This window comes from Rhizoctonia solani, chromosome 12, assembly GCF_016906535.1.
Source record: "Rhizoctonia solani chromosome 12, complete sequence".
Classification (NCBI taxonomy): Eukaryota; Fungi; Basidiomycota; class Agaricomycetes; order Cantharellales; family Ceratobasidiaceae; genus Rhizoctonia; species Rhizoctonia solani.
In genome coordinates, this window is record NC_057381.1 from 285,442 (window position 1) to 300,158 (window position 14,717).

The following is a 14,717-nucleotide window of genomic DNA, read 5'->3' on the forward strand; positions in this document are numbered from 1 at the left end:
CAACCCCCAAACTTATACTGTTAGAATTGCCTCTTTTTTCTATTATTTTTAGTATTTTTTACAAACTCCATATCTTCACTTTTTCAATCACATGACCTTGGCACTTATTTAAAGCCAAGATGCTGTGCCAAGGGTGCTAGGAGAAATCCATGCTTCTGTGCAGCCTGCAGCATGCTTCCTTTTTCATATGTACACTTCTTTCTCTCATGCGCACAGACCATGTAGATAGTGCCCTCTTGTTATATATACAGCAGGAACATTGCTTGGAGACCCCAAGTTGATTTTACCTTGTCTCATATTCATTGAGGAGGACACCACCAGCCAGCTAAGTAGCTGGCCCCCAGTAGCAGCAGCACTTACTCCCTACCTTACTCACCACACCTCCAGGCCTCAGGCCCCTTTGCCTTGACAGTAGATAGTTAGTTGTTGCCTTAAGCAACTTAGTATAGTTAAGTAGTTAGCCTTAGATAATTAGATTACATAAGCAGTGTAGTAGTAGTATGGCCACAAGCACCCAGCCCACTAGCAAGTACCTACCTTACAGTGGTGTACAACACAAAGGTAGCCACCTCCACCTGATGACATCATTATGACATGTCAGTGACACATAGGCATGAGTAAGGCTGCAGCTGGAGCAGGGTTCTTATTGTTATGGTATTGGATATATGTAATTGTAAATAGACTGCACTCTGTACTATATAAGGAGGCCAACCAACCATGGAAACACCCAGGTCAATTACCTCTTGTTGCATCACCCCATTGTACAAGGACCTTAGGTCCAGTAATACTTAGTTCACTTAGCCTACACCACCTTAAGCAGCCTCCCTGTTGTACTTAGGTAGTTCACCATTGCCCTTACAGCCTTGGTCATTGTAGTGTAGGTAGTTGTTGTTGTAGGTAGCATAACCACCACCTTATGCAGTTTTCCCAGTAGTCCATACAGCCACAAGCACCTGCTACACTGAGCAGCAAAAGTATTGCAGGTCAGGAGAGGTCAAAAGTTTATCTCCATTGCTGAGCATCCAATTAGTGAATCCCATCCAAATTTTACTGACACATGTAGCCATTGTAACACTATGCTGTAGCACAAAATCTCACAAATCCATCATGAACTAAGCTCACAACCCCACTTTTGCTATAATGCAACCTGCAAAACTTTTGCTGATTGTGTTGAGCATCTTCAAAATCTGCACATAACTGATTATGCAGTTCAGTATAAGTTCTGGTTTTTTGCACACACATTCTGAGTTATATGGCCCATTGCTGGACAGAGTATTAGCTTGTTTCACCCATTAGGGACTGTGTAACAGAACTGTCTTCTTAGGGCCAGTAAAAGAGACTCAAAATTGCAGTTGCATTGAACTCAAGGCACTGTGTGGGCTGGAAATGCTTTGGGGTATCTCAGGGGGCTGCTGGTACCTAGTGAGGCTGTCTCCAAGACCATCCCATACCTGGGACTGGCAATATGAGGGATTGCAGTGGGTTAGGCTGTATGAGCTGAAAATTGAAATGCCACTCATTAGCTGGAATCCAAGCCAAATAACATAGAACTTCTAGGAGTAGTAGACACAGGTCAAGGGTATGCTGAGATCAATTATCTATGGCAGCAGTGATGTGTTCATAAAGATAGCATGCAGTATACACAATAATTGCAGCCAATGGGTGGGGTCTCAAATTGAACATGTTCTAACTCTGTGATTGTGGATTGGAGGAGGTTGAAACTCATACAGTAGAAGGTGTCTCTAAGACAGACCTTGTGATGGAAAATTGGCTGTTTCCCTAATTGACAATCACAGAGTTAGAACATGTTCAATTTGAGACCCCACCCATTGGCTGCAATTATTGTGTATACTGCATGCTATCTTTATGAACACATCACTGCTGCCATAGATAATTGATCTCAGCATACCCTTGACCTGTGTCTACTACTCCTAGAAGTTCTATGTTATTTGGCTTGGATTCCAGCTAATGAGTGGCATTTCAATTTTCAGCTCATACAGCCTAACCCACTGCAATCCCTCATATTGCCAGTCCCAGGTATGGGATGGTCTTGGAGACAGCCTCACTAGGTACCAGCAGCCCCCTGAGATACCCCAAAGCATTTCCAGCCCACACAGTGCCTTGAGTTCAATGCAACTGCAATTTTGAGTCTCTTTTACTGGCCCTAAGAAGACAGTTCTGTTACACAGTCCCTAATGGGTGAAACAAGCTAATACTCTGTCCAGCAATGGGCCATATAACTCAGAATGTGTGTGCAAAAAACCAGAACTTATACTGAACTGCATAATCAGTTATGTGCAGATTTTGAAGATGCTCAACACAATCAGCAAAAGTTTTGCAGGTTGCATTATAGCAAAAGTGGGGTTGTGAGCTTAGTTCATGATGGATTTGTGAGATTTTGTGCTACAGCATAGTGTTACAATGGCTACATGTGTCAGTAAAATTTGGATGGGATTCACTAATTGGATGCTCAGCAATGGAGATAAACTTTTGACCTCTCCTGACCTGCAATACTTTTGCTGCTCAGTGTACCTAGACAGCCCTTAAGGATGTCTAGGACAATTACCTCCTGTTGCATCTTCACTGTTACACCCCTACAAATTATACCATTGGATTTGCATCTTTTTTCTAATATTTTTACTATTTTTTATGGACTCTTTCTCTTCACTTTTCTGATTGCATGATCTTGGCACTTACCATGCTGAGATGCTGCACCAAGACCTGCCAAGATGCCATGCCAAGGGTGCCTAGATAAGAAATACACTTCTGCACAGCCTGCAGCACACTTCTCTCTATTCTTAGACTTCCTTTTCTCATGCCTTATCAATTTGTAATTAGTGTTTCTTGTGTATATATACAGCAGGGAAATTGCTTGGAGACCCCAAGTTGATTTTACCTTGTCTACTATTACAGACAGGTTTCAGCAGTTCAGTAGTAGTGTTGGGACCATAAGTCCCCTAACTAACCAGTAGTATAGATAGCAGACCACCCTCACCAGCCTGAGTCCTCTCTCCATTGTAGTTAGTTATCCCCATGCTGCCTTAAGCAGTCTTCACATAAATAGTATAGCCTTCTAGTTAGATTCTCCTTGTAGTAGTACAACCCCAAGCACCCACCCACTAGCATGTAGCCAACCATACAGTTGGGCTACAACATTCACTCTGTACAAGGACCTTAAGCCCAGCAACACTTAGATACTTAGTCACTAGCTCACTGCCTCAAGTGGCCTCTCCACTGTACTTAGGTAGTAGCTTGTTGCCTGTTGTAAATTGGGGGAAAAGAAGTTGAGACTCTGGTGCTGAGCAGAATCTGTGTTGGAAGATTTCCCAATTTCCAAGCTAAGTAAAGAAGTAGCTTCTTTAGGGTTCTCTGGGTCTAGTTATCTTGAATACAATCAACTACAGATATATCTTTTCTCAGTGTAAAGTGTCTTAGTAAGTATTTCTGTAAGAGCAAGAGTACTGGCTCAGGTTCCCTTTGGCAGATATAGTTATGTAAGTTTCACTCCTAGTTGCAGGAACTAACTGGTTACTTAGTATATATCCTTCTTTAAGGATGATTGCCTTCTGTTCACTTAACCTAAGAACTCTGTATCAGGTCTACAACCTTTCCACACTATGGGTACTTGGGAGATCCACTTATACAAGTTTAAGTTATTTGAAATCTTGAGGCACAAAATATCACACAATTGAGGGGGGCAAGCCCAAACCCAAGAGTGACAGTCAACAGTAACAGTGAGGTGGAGTAAAGTAGGGTGGTGCCCTCCAAGGGTATGCAAGAGTGTCCTAATGTCGTACACCACGGTAATGTGGGTACGCGCTGGTGAAGGCGGGCGCTTAAGGCCGTACTACTACAAGCTTATGTAATCTAACTCGACTAGGCTATACTACTGCCGCTGTAAGGCGGATTTCTACTGACTATCTACTGCAAAGGGGCCTGAGGCCTGGGAGGTGTGGTGAGTTAAGTAAGGGGGTGACTTCTGAGAACAACTGGGCCGGCTACTTAGCTGGCTGACTAGTCCCTCCTCAATGGATATGAGACAAGGTAAAATCGACTTGGGGTCTCCAAGCGATTTTCCTGCTGTATATATAGACAAAGCACACTATCTACATGGTCTGTGCGCGTGAGAGAAAGAAGTACAGAGGACAAATGAGAAGCGTGCTGCGGGCTGCGCAGAAGCGTGGATTTCTCCTAAGCGCCCTTGGCTCGGCATCTCGGCGCGGCATCTCGGCATAATAAGCGCCGAGATCACGTGATCGAAAAACATAAGATATCAAGTCCATAAAAAATACTAAAAATAATAGAAAATTCGGGCGATTCTGATGGTATAGTTAAGGAGGTTATAACATTGCCCCCCCTTAAAGGCTCTTGGCGGAGTCACAAGCCTTTTTCAGTCGCGACTTGTTGAAGCGTTGGATCTCCTCTTGGCTATGTTCTAGGAGTTCCTCGGGTTCCCAGGAGTTATCTTCTGGACCGTAACCTTTCCACTTTATCAGGTAGAACCACTTTCCCTTTTGACGTTTTGAGTCGATGATCTGTTCAACTTCATACTCCTCTTCCCCTTCTATTGTTTCAGGGGGAGGTCGTTCCGGAAATGGTTGACTTGGTGACTCGTGGCTCTTTGACAACAATCCAACATAGAAGACGTCATGGATTTTCAGAGTTTCCGGAAGTTCTAGGCGGTAGGCGTGGCTGGAGATTTTCTCAAGGATTTTGAAGGGACCAAGGCGTTTGGGGTCCAACTTGTTTGAATTGGTCCTGAGTTCTACGTTCCTTCCATCCAGCCAGACTTTTTCTCCTATCGAGTACTCCGGTACTGTTCCTTGGTTCCTGGTCATCCGTTCTTTGCTTAGTCTGAGGGCTGACTCGGCTTCCTTCCATTCCCGGGCTAGTGTGTCTGCTACATTGTCTGCTTCTGGTACGTTGGCTGGGACGTTGGAAGGGTTCATCACTGGGTTTTGTCCGTAGACCAGTTCAAAGGGTGATTTTCCTGTTGCTGCGTGTTTGGCATTATTGTACGCATATTCTGCCAATGGTAACCAAGCTGCCCAATCCAAATGATCGGCTGCTACGTAGGAGCGTAGGTAAAATTCGATGAACTGGTTGACTCTTTCTGTTTGCCCATCTGACTCTGGGTGATAAGCCGAGGAGAATGCTGGTTTCACTCCAAGTCGCTGGTAAAGTGCCCTTAGGAATTTCCCCGTGAAGGTAGTTCCTCTATCCGAGACTGTTTTGACAGGTAGACCATGGAGTTTCCAGACGTGGGTAATGAATAGATCCGCCAGACCCCTTGCTGTGACCTTCTTGGAAGTGGGGATGAAGTGGCCAAATTTGGAGAAGGAGTCTATTACCACCAGTATAGCGTCGTGACCTTGGGACTTGGGAAACCCTGTAATGAAGTCATAGGAGATGGTGTGGAACGGGAAAGGGGGGACTTCTAGGGGTCTAAGGGCGATGACAGGAGCATGAGCGCGTCGGTTGGCTTGACAAATTGGGCAGCATTCTACCCATTCCTTGGCTGATGATTTCATCCCTGGCCACCAGTAGTTACAACTTAGGAGTTCAAGGGTTCTCTGTTGACCCGGGTGACCCGCTAGTGGTGAGTCATGAAATTCCCTGAGTAATTGTTCCTTCAGGGCCTCTGAGTCTGGGACCACAAGTTTCCCTCGATACCATAGTAAATCCTCCTCCCAGTCGTAGTCTCTGTAAGCCTTCCGAATGGAGGGGGGAGCGTTATCGGCGTCTTTGGTTAGGAACTGGATGATAGGCTCAAGGGATGGGTCTTCCCTTAGCTTGGAGCGTATCTCCGTGACAATTTCCATCTCCTCTTCTGATGTATTGGCAAAGACCTCTGCAGGGAGCATTACTTCTGGTTCTGGTGATATATCAACGTAGTCCGATCGTCTGGACAGGGCGTCTGGTTTCCCTGATTGCTTTCCTGGGCGATAGTGGATCTCAAAGTTGAAATCGCTCAGGAATATGCGCCATCGGGCATGCCTATGGTTAAATGTCCGTGCCTGCATCCAATACTCCAGGTTCCTATGATCCGTGAAGACCTGTACCGGCTTGTCCGTTGCTTCCAAGAATATCCTCCATTCCTCTAGCGCTTTGATGATAGCCAGGAGCTCCTTGTCATGGGTGTTGTAATTGGCTTCTGCTCCTGAGAAGGATTTAGACATATAGGCGATGGGATGCAGCCGATTATCTGGACCTCTTTGACTCAAGATGGCGCCCATAGCTACTCCTGAAGCGTCTGTTTCCAGGTAATAGGGAAGCTCGGGGTTGGAGTGGATCAGAACCGGGGATTGAGTGACCAATGTCTTCAATTCCTTGAACGCAGTTTCCTCTGAATTCCCCCATGACCAAGAGGATTCCTTCTTTGTGAGATTATGGAGGGGGCGTGCAACCGAACTGAAATTGGGGATGAACCGTTGAAGGTAATTAACAAAACCTAGGAAGGCCTGGACCTGCTTGACCGTTTTAGGTGTGGGCCATGTTGTTACTGCTTCTATTTTCTTCTGGTCCATCGAGAATCCAGCGGGGGAGATGACAATGCCTAAGTAATTGACCGTGGTTACATGGAAATGACACTTTGAGAGTTTGCAGAAGAGTTGATTTGCCATTAACCTGGATAGGACTTCCCTTACATGGGCCGGGTGTTCTTCTGGGACTTCTGAAAAGATCAATATGTTGTCCAAATAGATGACTACGGTGACGTCAATAAGGTCCCTGAATAGATCATTCATGAAGTGTTGGAAGGCGGCTGGGGCATTGGTAAGGCCAAAGGGCATCACCAGGTATTCAAATAACCCGTACTTTGTTCTGAAAGCCGTCTTCCATTCGTCTCCTTCCTTGATCCGGACATTGTTATAACCCCAGCGTAGATCCAGTTTGGTGAACATTTTGGCGTGTCTTAATTTGGCCATGAGGTCATCTTGCCTGGGAAGCGGGTAGACGTTTTTATGCGTGACGTCATTCAGCTTCCTGTAGTCAACTACCAATCTGAGGGAGCCATCTGCCTTCTTGACAAACATAACCGGGGCACCTGCGGAGGAGGTGCTGGGTCGGATCTTTCCTGTGGCCAATTCCTCGTCAATGTGTTGTTTCAACGCCTTAGATTCCGCGTCCGTCATGCCGTATATGGGGCCAGGGGTCAATTTGGCGTCTGGGACAAGGTCTATAGAGATGTCATACTCCCTATGTGGGGGGAGGACCTTAAATTCTTCTTCGCCAAAGACTTTAGCAAATTCTTGGTATTGAGCAGGGAGATCTGCTAAAGGGTCTGAGTCCGCTTCTTCTTCAGAGGCAATTTGAACTTGTTCAGGGAAGGTGATTTGTCCCTGTTGCCAATCAATCAAAGGAGCTTCTGCCGTTAACCATGTCATGCCTAGGATAGCCGGTGTGTTGCCTATGGGGCAAACAAGGAAGGGAATAGTGTGGGGGTGGCCATTGGTCGAGACCGCGAGTTGAACCTGGTGCCAAATGCGACCAGTCTGGGAAATGGTACCGTCTAGCATTCTCACTACTCGTGGATTTTTGAGTAGGGTTTTTGGGATTTTAAGTTGTTCTACTAAGGAGGGGGATATAAAGTTGGAGGTGGCTCCGGAGTCAATGAGGGTTTTGATAGGGTCCGTTGGGTAGTCACGCAGTTTCATATCTAGGAAGAGTAGTGGCTTCTTGTTTGAATCCATGGCAATATTTACAAATTCCGAGACAGATACATGCGTTTCTAAATTAGAGACCAAGGGCTTGACGGTAGCTCTTGGTCTTACTCTTTTTCCGACTCATCCTGGGCCACCTTGGCGGTTTCCTTGGGAGTGGCTTTCCAACCATTGGGGCACTGCTTGATTCCGTGGCCCTTCTGTCCACATTTGACGCAGAGGCCAGACGCGCGGCGGCGATCCCTTTCTTCCGGTGTGACGTAATTTGGGTCCTCTGAGAGGCGGACCCGTTGGGTAGTGGTAGTGGTGGAAGTGGCCACGGTGGCCGGGGACTTGGCAGGGAGCTTCTTAGGACGGTTTTCCTCGTTTTCCCGATGAGTGTTGTCAATTTTGACCGAGGCGGCAAATATGGCCTCTAGGTCGTCGTTGGGAATATTGTCCTTGGTGGACAAGAGCTCTTTTACCTTCCAGTGAAGGCCGCGCGTGAACTGAGCAATGTATGCCTCAGTGTTCCACTCAAGTTCCGCCATGAGGTTGCGGAATTCGGTAACGTACTCAGACGTAGTTGTGGTCTGAGTCAGCGCCGCGATCTTTCTGGCGGCCGCCCTCTTGGCATTGGGGTCCGCGAATGCCTCCTTGAACTTGGCCGTTAAGGCCGGAATGGTGGTGGGAGGGTTTCCCTCGCCCTTGATGATAGTCCCAATAATGGGAAGAGCCCAGTCGGCAGCTTTATCTGTCATGTGGTATAGGATCCACACGACCATCTGTTCTTCTTCATCAAATTGGTCTCGATGAAGCGCGACCCATAGTAGCATGCGATCCAGCCACTGGGTTGCCTTTCGTCCCCTGGAGTCTCCTTTGTATGGATCTGGGAGCTCCATTTTGGGCCGCTTTATGCTGGACCCTGAATCAAAGGGGGTGAGAGAGCTTAGGCTCCTAGGCGTTCCGCAAGGCTCCTTCTTTGGGACTCTCCTGGGTTCTTCTTCCTCTTCTGAGTCGTAACCCGTTCCTCTAGAGGGGCGGAACGGGGCCTTGAGTCCAGGCCTAACCGTGCCTGGAGTGTGGACTTCCCCTCCTGTATGTGTAGGAGGGGTGATAGGCCCAGTCGATGGGCCAGGCTTGGTTTGGGGGGCTCCTTGATCTTTATCCCCAAGAAGGTCCGCTGTTTCCTTGCATATGGCCCTAAGCTCAGTGATTTGTTGGCTTTGGGCGCGGATTTGGTCCTGCAGGGACCCAACTGTGGCTGTGAGGGCTGTGATAGCCTTGAGGAGAGCGGTAGGGGACGGCTCTGGTTCCATCCTGGGCAAGTCTTGCGGAGCGGGAGATGTGCTGCGAGAGGCCGGTTGGGAGTGGGATGGAATGGAACGTCAAGAGGAGCAAGAGGAAGGCCGGGAGTAAGGGTGTGGGACTCCAGAGCGAGTGGAGGGAATAATGAAACGGTGTGGGGGGAATGGGTGCCTGATACAGGACTTATGAGCGGTTTTTGCGCAAGATGTTGTTCGCTAACTCCTTGCGTCAAGCACCTAGCGTTGGACAATCCCTACAGCAAATCAGCAGATCTGGCGATTGTGATATGTGCGGGTTTTTTGCAAGCGGGTGTTTCAGCTGTCTAGGAGCGCTACTTGCAGAGTTCCGGCAAAACTCGTGGTATGCGGGCGATCAGAGCCTGTCAGCCTTATAGCAATTTGGTACTACGTGGGACCGACGCTAGTTTGATTATTAATAGCAAAAGGCAAGTCCGTTCACGTGATTTCCCTCGTGCTAGTACTGGAGGTCCTCTCGTTGTCAATCAAAGCCTACAACAAGTCGATTTTACAATGTCGTACACCACGGTAATGTGGGTACGCGCTGGTGAAGGCAGGCGCTTAAGGCCGTACTACTACAAGCTTATGTAATCTAACTCGACTAGGCTATACTACTGCCGCTGTAAGGCGGATTTCTACTGACTATCTACTGCGAAGGGGCCTGAGGCCTGGGAGGTGTGGTGAGTTAAGTAAGGGGGTGACTTCTGAGAACAACTGGGCCGGCTACTTAGCTGGCTGACTAGTCCCTCCTCAATGGATATGAGACAAGGTAAAATCGACTTGGGGTCTCCAAGCGATTTTCCTGCTGTATATATAGACAAAGCACACTATCTACATGGTCTGTGCGCGTGAGAGAAAGAAGTACAGAGGACAAATGAGAAGCGTGCTGCGGGCTGCGCAGAAGCGTGGATTTCTCCTAAGCGCCCTTGGCTCGGCATCTCGGCGCGGCATCTCGGCATAATAAGCGCCGAGATCACGTGATCGAAAAACATAAGATATCAAGTCCATAAAAAATACTAAAAATAATAGAAAATTTGGGCGATTCTGATGGTATAGTTAAGGAGGTTATAACACCTAAACGTCTGTAAGGACGTTGAGGGTGCAGGCGCTTGTGGCCATGTGACTATTACAGGGAGCCGCTTAGGGCAGCAATGGGGTACCCTACAACAACAAACTAACTAACTACAGCAACCACGCACTATAAGGCGGCGGTGAACTACGTATGTACAGTGAGGGCAACGCTTAAGGCGTGTGTCTAAGTAGTTTTCTGGGCTATAAGGCCCTTGTACAGTGTGGGATGCGACAAGAGGTAATTGACCTGGGTGTTACCATGGTTGGTTGGCCTCCTTATATATTCTACAGACAAGCTATTTACAATTACATTATATGCAATACCGTATCAAATAAGAACCCCGCTCCACAGTCGGCCTTACTCATACATACGTGTCACTGACGTGTCATAATGATGTCATCAGATGGAGGTGGCTACGTGTGCTGAGATAAGCGCGGATGGGGACGTGGCTTGGCGCTTAGCGTATGATATAAGCGCCAATGTCATGTGATTGAAAATGTTCTCCAATTGCCTTTGTTTAAATTCGAGAAATTGGGAATAAATTCCCTGGTATTGATTGTGTCTATGACACTGCCCCCCCTTTAAGGGCCTTGGCAGCGCCAAGGGCCTTCTTTTTCATCTCTTTTCGTATTTTTCTAAAATTTTTTTGGCGTTTTTTAAGTTTTCTTGAGGTTCCCATGTATTCTCTTTGGATCCATAGCCCTTCCATTTGACTTGGAAGAACCATTTCCCGTTCCTTTCTTCAGCATTGGTGATCCCCTCCACCTCGTATTCTTCTTCCCCATCCACGGTGACTGGTGGTGGGCGGTTCTCAAAGGCGTGTTTGTTGTCCCTTTTGACCTTAGATAGAAGTCCCATGTAGAAGACGTTGTGAATGCGCATTGTTGGGGGTAGTTCAAGCCGGTAAGCGCGGTCGGAGATTTTCTCGGTAACCTTGAACGGGCCCAAATGTTGTTCTGTTAGTTTGGGGCTTAAGGTTTTGAGGTTGACATTCTTGGCGTCGAGCCAAGCTTCCTCTCCAATTTTGAATTCCGTCAGGCTTCCGCTTTCTCCGGCTGTCATCCGTTGCTTGGCTTGCCAGAGGGCCAATTCCACTTCCTTCCATTGCGCTTCCATTGTTTGGGCAAGTTCATCCGCTTCTGGGACATCTGTGGGTATGTTGGATGGGGTTAAGGTGGGTTCCCATCCGTATAAGGCTTTGAAAGGAGTTTTCCCAGTACTACTGTGCACGGCGTTGTTGTATGCAAATTCCGCCATTGGCAGCCACTTAGTCCAGTCCCGTTGGTTAACCCCCAAGTAGGCCCTTAGGAAGTGTTCAATGGAAGGGTTGACTCGCTCTGTTTGTCCATTGCTCTGGGGGTGGTACGCTGAGGAGAAATGGGGGTCAATTCCTAGGCGTTTGTATAGTGCCTTCAGAAACTTATTGTTGAACACCCTTCCCCTGTCTGAGACCATTTTTTCAGGCATGCCGTGCCGTTTCCACACGTGTTCCAGGAATAATTCCGCTAGTTTGGGGGCTTTGAGCTTTTTGGAACATTTGACAAAAATCCCATACTTTGTGAAGCTGTCCACTATGACTAAGATTGAGTCGTTGCTTCCGTCTTTAGGCAGGTCTACTATCATGTCGTATGATACGTGTTGCCAGGGTCTAACAGGAAGTTCAAGCGGCTGAGGTGGGATAGAGGCGTACTTAGGCTTTCTGATCCGTTGACATGTTTCACAAGAGTCCACATGCCAATACGTGTCTGCACGGATACCGGGCCAGTAGTAATTCCTTGACACCAATTCTAGGGTATGCTGTCTTCCCGGATGTCCTGCCAAGGGGCTGTTGTGGAAGATGTGGAGTAGGTCCGTCCTTAATGTTCCAACATCAGGGACCACAATTTGTCCTTGGTAGAATAGTAATCCAGCCTCCATCTCGTAATCTTTAAATGCGCGTTTGATGGAGGGGGGTGCTTTGGACTTGTTCTGTAAGAATTGGAGGATTTCCTCCAGGGACTCATCCTGATCTAGGGATGCTTTGATCTGGCGTTGTAGCTCTTTTTCCGGCGTGACCAGGGCAATGTTTGCAAATACGGGGTCTGGGAGCATGGTTTGGACTGCAGGAGGGATATTGGCATGGTCTGATTGGCGTGAGAGGGCATCTGGTTTCCCTGATTGCTTTCCGGGGCAATAGACAATCTGGAAGTTATAACCGGCAAGGAGTAGGTGCCATTGTGCGTGTCGTCGATTGAAGGTTCTGGATTCCTTCCAGTATTCCAGGTTGCAATGATCTGTGAAAACTGTGATTGGGTGTTTTGTCCCCTCCAGGAATATACGCCAATACTCAAATGACCGGATGATTGCAAGGAGTTCCTTGTCATGGGTGTCATAGTTCTGTTTGGCACCTTTGAACAATTCCAACAGGAACCCCAAGGGGTGTAGTCTTCCGTCTTCTTGCCGTTGGCTGAGTATTGACCCCAGAGCTGCACCTGATGCATCCGTTTCCAGGAAATAGGGTTTGGTAGGATCCGCGTGGCAAAGTACTGGGGCGTTGGTGATAGCGTCCTTAAGGCCCTGGAAGGCTTCCTGTTCCCTGGTATCCCACTTCCATGGCGTATCCTTTCTTACCAGATTGTGCAATGGTCTAGCCATGTGGCTGAAGTTGGCAACAAATCGGCGGAGAAAATTGGCAAAACCCAGGAACAATTGGACTTCTTTGACTTTTGTGGGAACCGGCCATTCTTGTACTGCCTGGATCTTGAGCTTATCCAGACTAAAACCCTTGTCCAAGACAATGATTCCCAGGTATTCCACAGAGGTGACGTGGAACATGCATTTGGACGCTTTACAGAAGAGCTGGTTATCCATCAACCGCTTCAGAACCTCATGGACATGTTTTGTGTGAGTTGCATCATCTTGTGAATAAATCAAGATGTCATCTAGGTAGATGATGACGCATACATCCAGTAGATCCTTGAACAACTTGTTCATGAAGTGTTGGAAAGCTGCAGGTGCATTTGTCAGGCCAAAGGTCATGACCAGGGACTTGTATAAACCATATTTGGTACGGAAGGCAGTTTTCCACTTGTCACCTTCTTTTACCCGGACATTGTTGTATCCCCACCTTAGATCTAGCTTAGTAAAGATCTTGGCGCCGCGGAGCTGGGCCATGAGATCATCTGGGCAAGGCAACGGATAGACGTTCTTTTTTGTCCGGTTATTGAGGCAACAATAGTCAACTACAAGACAACGGGAACCATCCTTTTTTGGGACAAACATGACCGGGGAGCTGATAGGTGATTTGCTGGGACGGATCTTCCCAGCTTTGAGTTCATCCTTAAGCCAGTCCTTGAGGGTGGCGGACTCGGCATCAGTCATACTGTAAAGGGGGGAGTTAAGGGGTCCTTCCTCTGTGAGCTCAATCCCAATATTGTAATGCCTATGGGGAGGAAGCTTATTGAATTCCTCCTTTCCAAACACCTTGGCGTATTGGTGATATTTGGAGGGAACTCCTTCAAGGGGTTTTTGATCAGCTTCCTCCTCCTTGGCAATGGTTGCATGTTCTGGTGGCGTATGTGGGAAGGAGAGGGTACGGGAGTTCCAATCAATTTCAGGGTTGTGGGCTTCTAACCATTTAATTCCTAGGATGGCGGCGTGTGATCCGGTGTTGCAAATCAGGAAGGTTTCCGTCATTTGTTTACCATCAAATAGGAAGGTTAGGTGGGCCTTCTTCCAAATCTTTCCAGCCTGGGGGCTTGACCCATCAAGCATAGTCACAGTACGGGGTTGAGGGAGGTCTATTAGGGGTAGGCGGAGTAGTTCCGTGGTGTGAGGGTGAAGGAACAATGATGTAGCGCCTGAATCTATCAGGACTTCTAGTGGGTCCGCTTGTTTCTCTGGCTTAATTGAAATTGTGAAGAGTGGGGAAATTCTATTGATGCTATTTGATATATTACAGATTTCAATAAGCCCAGAGTCGTTGGGGTCCTTGCGCGCAGCAGCAGGTACCCTTACTCTTTTCCCAATTGGTACTCGGAGTCTTTGCCAATCTTGGCGGTTTCCTTGGCCTTCCCCTTATCCTCCTTTGGGGTGGCCTTCCAGCCGGTTCTACACTTGGCAAACTTGTGCCTGGTCTTTCCGCATTTTACGCAAAGTCCTTCTGCGCGGCGGCGGTTGCGTTCTTCTTCCAAGATGTAATTGGGATTGGAAGAGAGAGGGCCGGTTTTGGTGGCCTGATGGCCAGTACTTGCCCCCCGGTTGGGGGTAGTGGAGGATTTACCAGACTTATTACCCTGCTGCGGGTGGCTGGCGCGTTCCTCACAGAGGGCGTTGTCAATGATGAGGGATGCGTCTTGCAATTCCCTCAGGGTGCGTGGTTGCCTTTCCCTAGTGGCAATCTGTTTCCAAACCTCCCAGTGAAGTCCTCGCGCAAACTGGCCGCAGAGTGCAGCATTGTTCCAGTTGAGTTCCATCTGCAGCGTGCGGAACTTGGTGATGTATTTGGCACAAGTGCCGGTTTGTGTGAGGGACGTAATCTTCCGCTCCGCTGCTCTAGTTGCGTCAGGGTTGCCAAAGGCGGCCAGGAACTTGTTCTTGAATTCATCCACGGTCTGGATGAGTGCGCGATGGGACCCTAACTGGTCCAGGTGGGGATGGGCCCAGGCCCCAGCCGCTTCCTCCATGTTCATGAGGAGAAAG

The 14,717-nt window shown here is 47.9% G+C and overlaps 3 protein-coding genes across 3 annotated transcripts; all 3 read right to left on the reverse strand.

Moving 5' to 3' along the window:
• Nucleotides 1-4,358: 4,358 nt before the first annotated feature.
• Nucleotides 4,359-7,691, reverse strand: RhiXN_11327 (Retrotransposable element Tf2 protein; the record flags this gene model as incomplete). The annotated part of the gene is made up of 1 exon (XM_043331142.1): nucleotides 4,359-7,691. One exon carries the CDS (start codon nucleotides 7,689-7,691, stop codon nucleotides 4,359-4,361), a length of 3,333 nt encoding a protein of 1,110 aa, XP_043184652.1.
• Nucleotides 7,692-7,768: 77 nt separating this feature from the next.
• On the reverse strand, nucleotides 7,769-8,959 carry RhiXN_11328 (Retrotransposon-derived protein PEG10; the record flags this gene model as incomplete). The annotated part of the gene is made up of 1 exon (XM_043331143.1): nucleotides 7,769-8,959. One exon carries the CDS (start codon nucleotides 8,957-8,959, stop codon nucleotides 7,769-7,771), a length of 1,191 nt encoding a protein of 396 aa, XP_043184653.1.
• Nucleotides 8,960-10,652: 1,693 nt separating this feature from the next.
• On the reverse strand, nucleotides 10,653-14,707 carry RhiXN_11329 (Retrotransposable element Tf2 protein; the record flags this gene model as incomplete). The annotated part of the gene is made up of 2 exons (XM_043331144.1): nucleotides 10,653-13,950; nucleotides 14,034-14,707. 2 exons carry the CDS (start codon nucleotides 14,705-14,707, stop codon nucleotides 10,653-10,655), a joined length of 3,972 nt encoding a protein of 1,323 aa, XP_043184654.1.
• Between the last annotated feature and the right edge of the window lie 10 nt (nucleotides 14,708-14,717).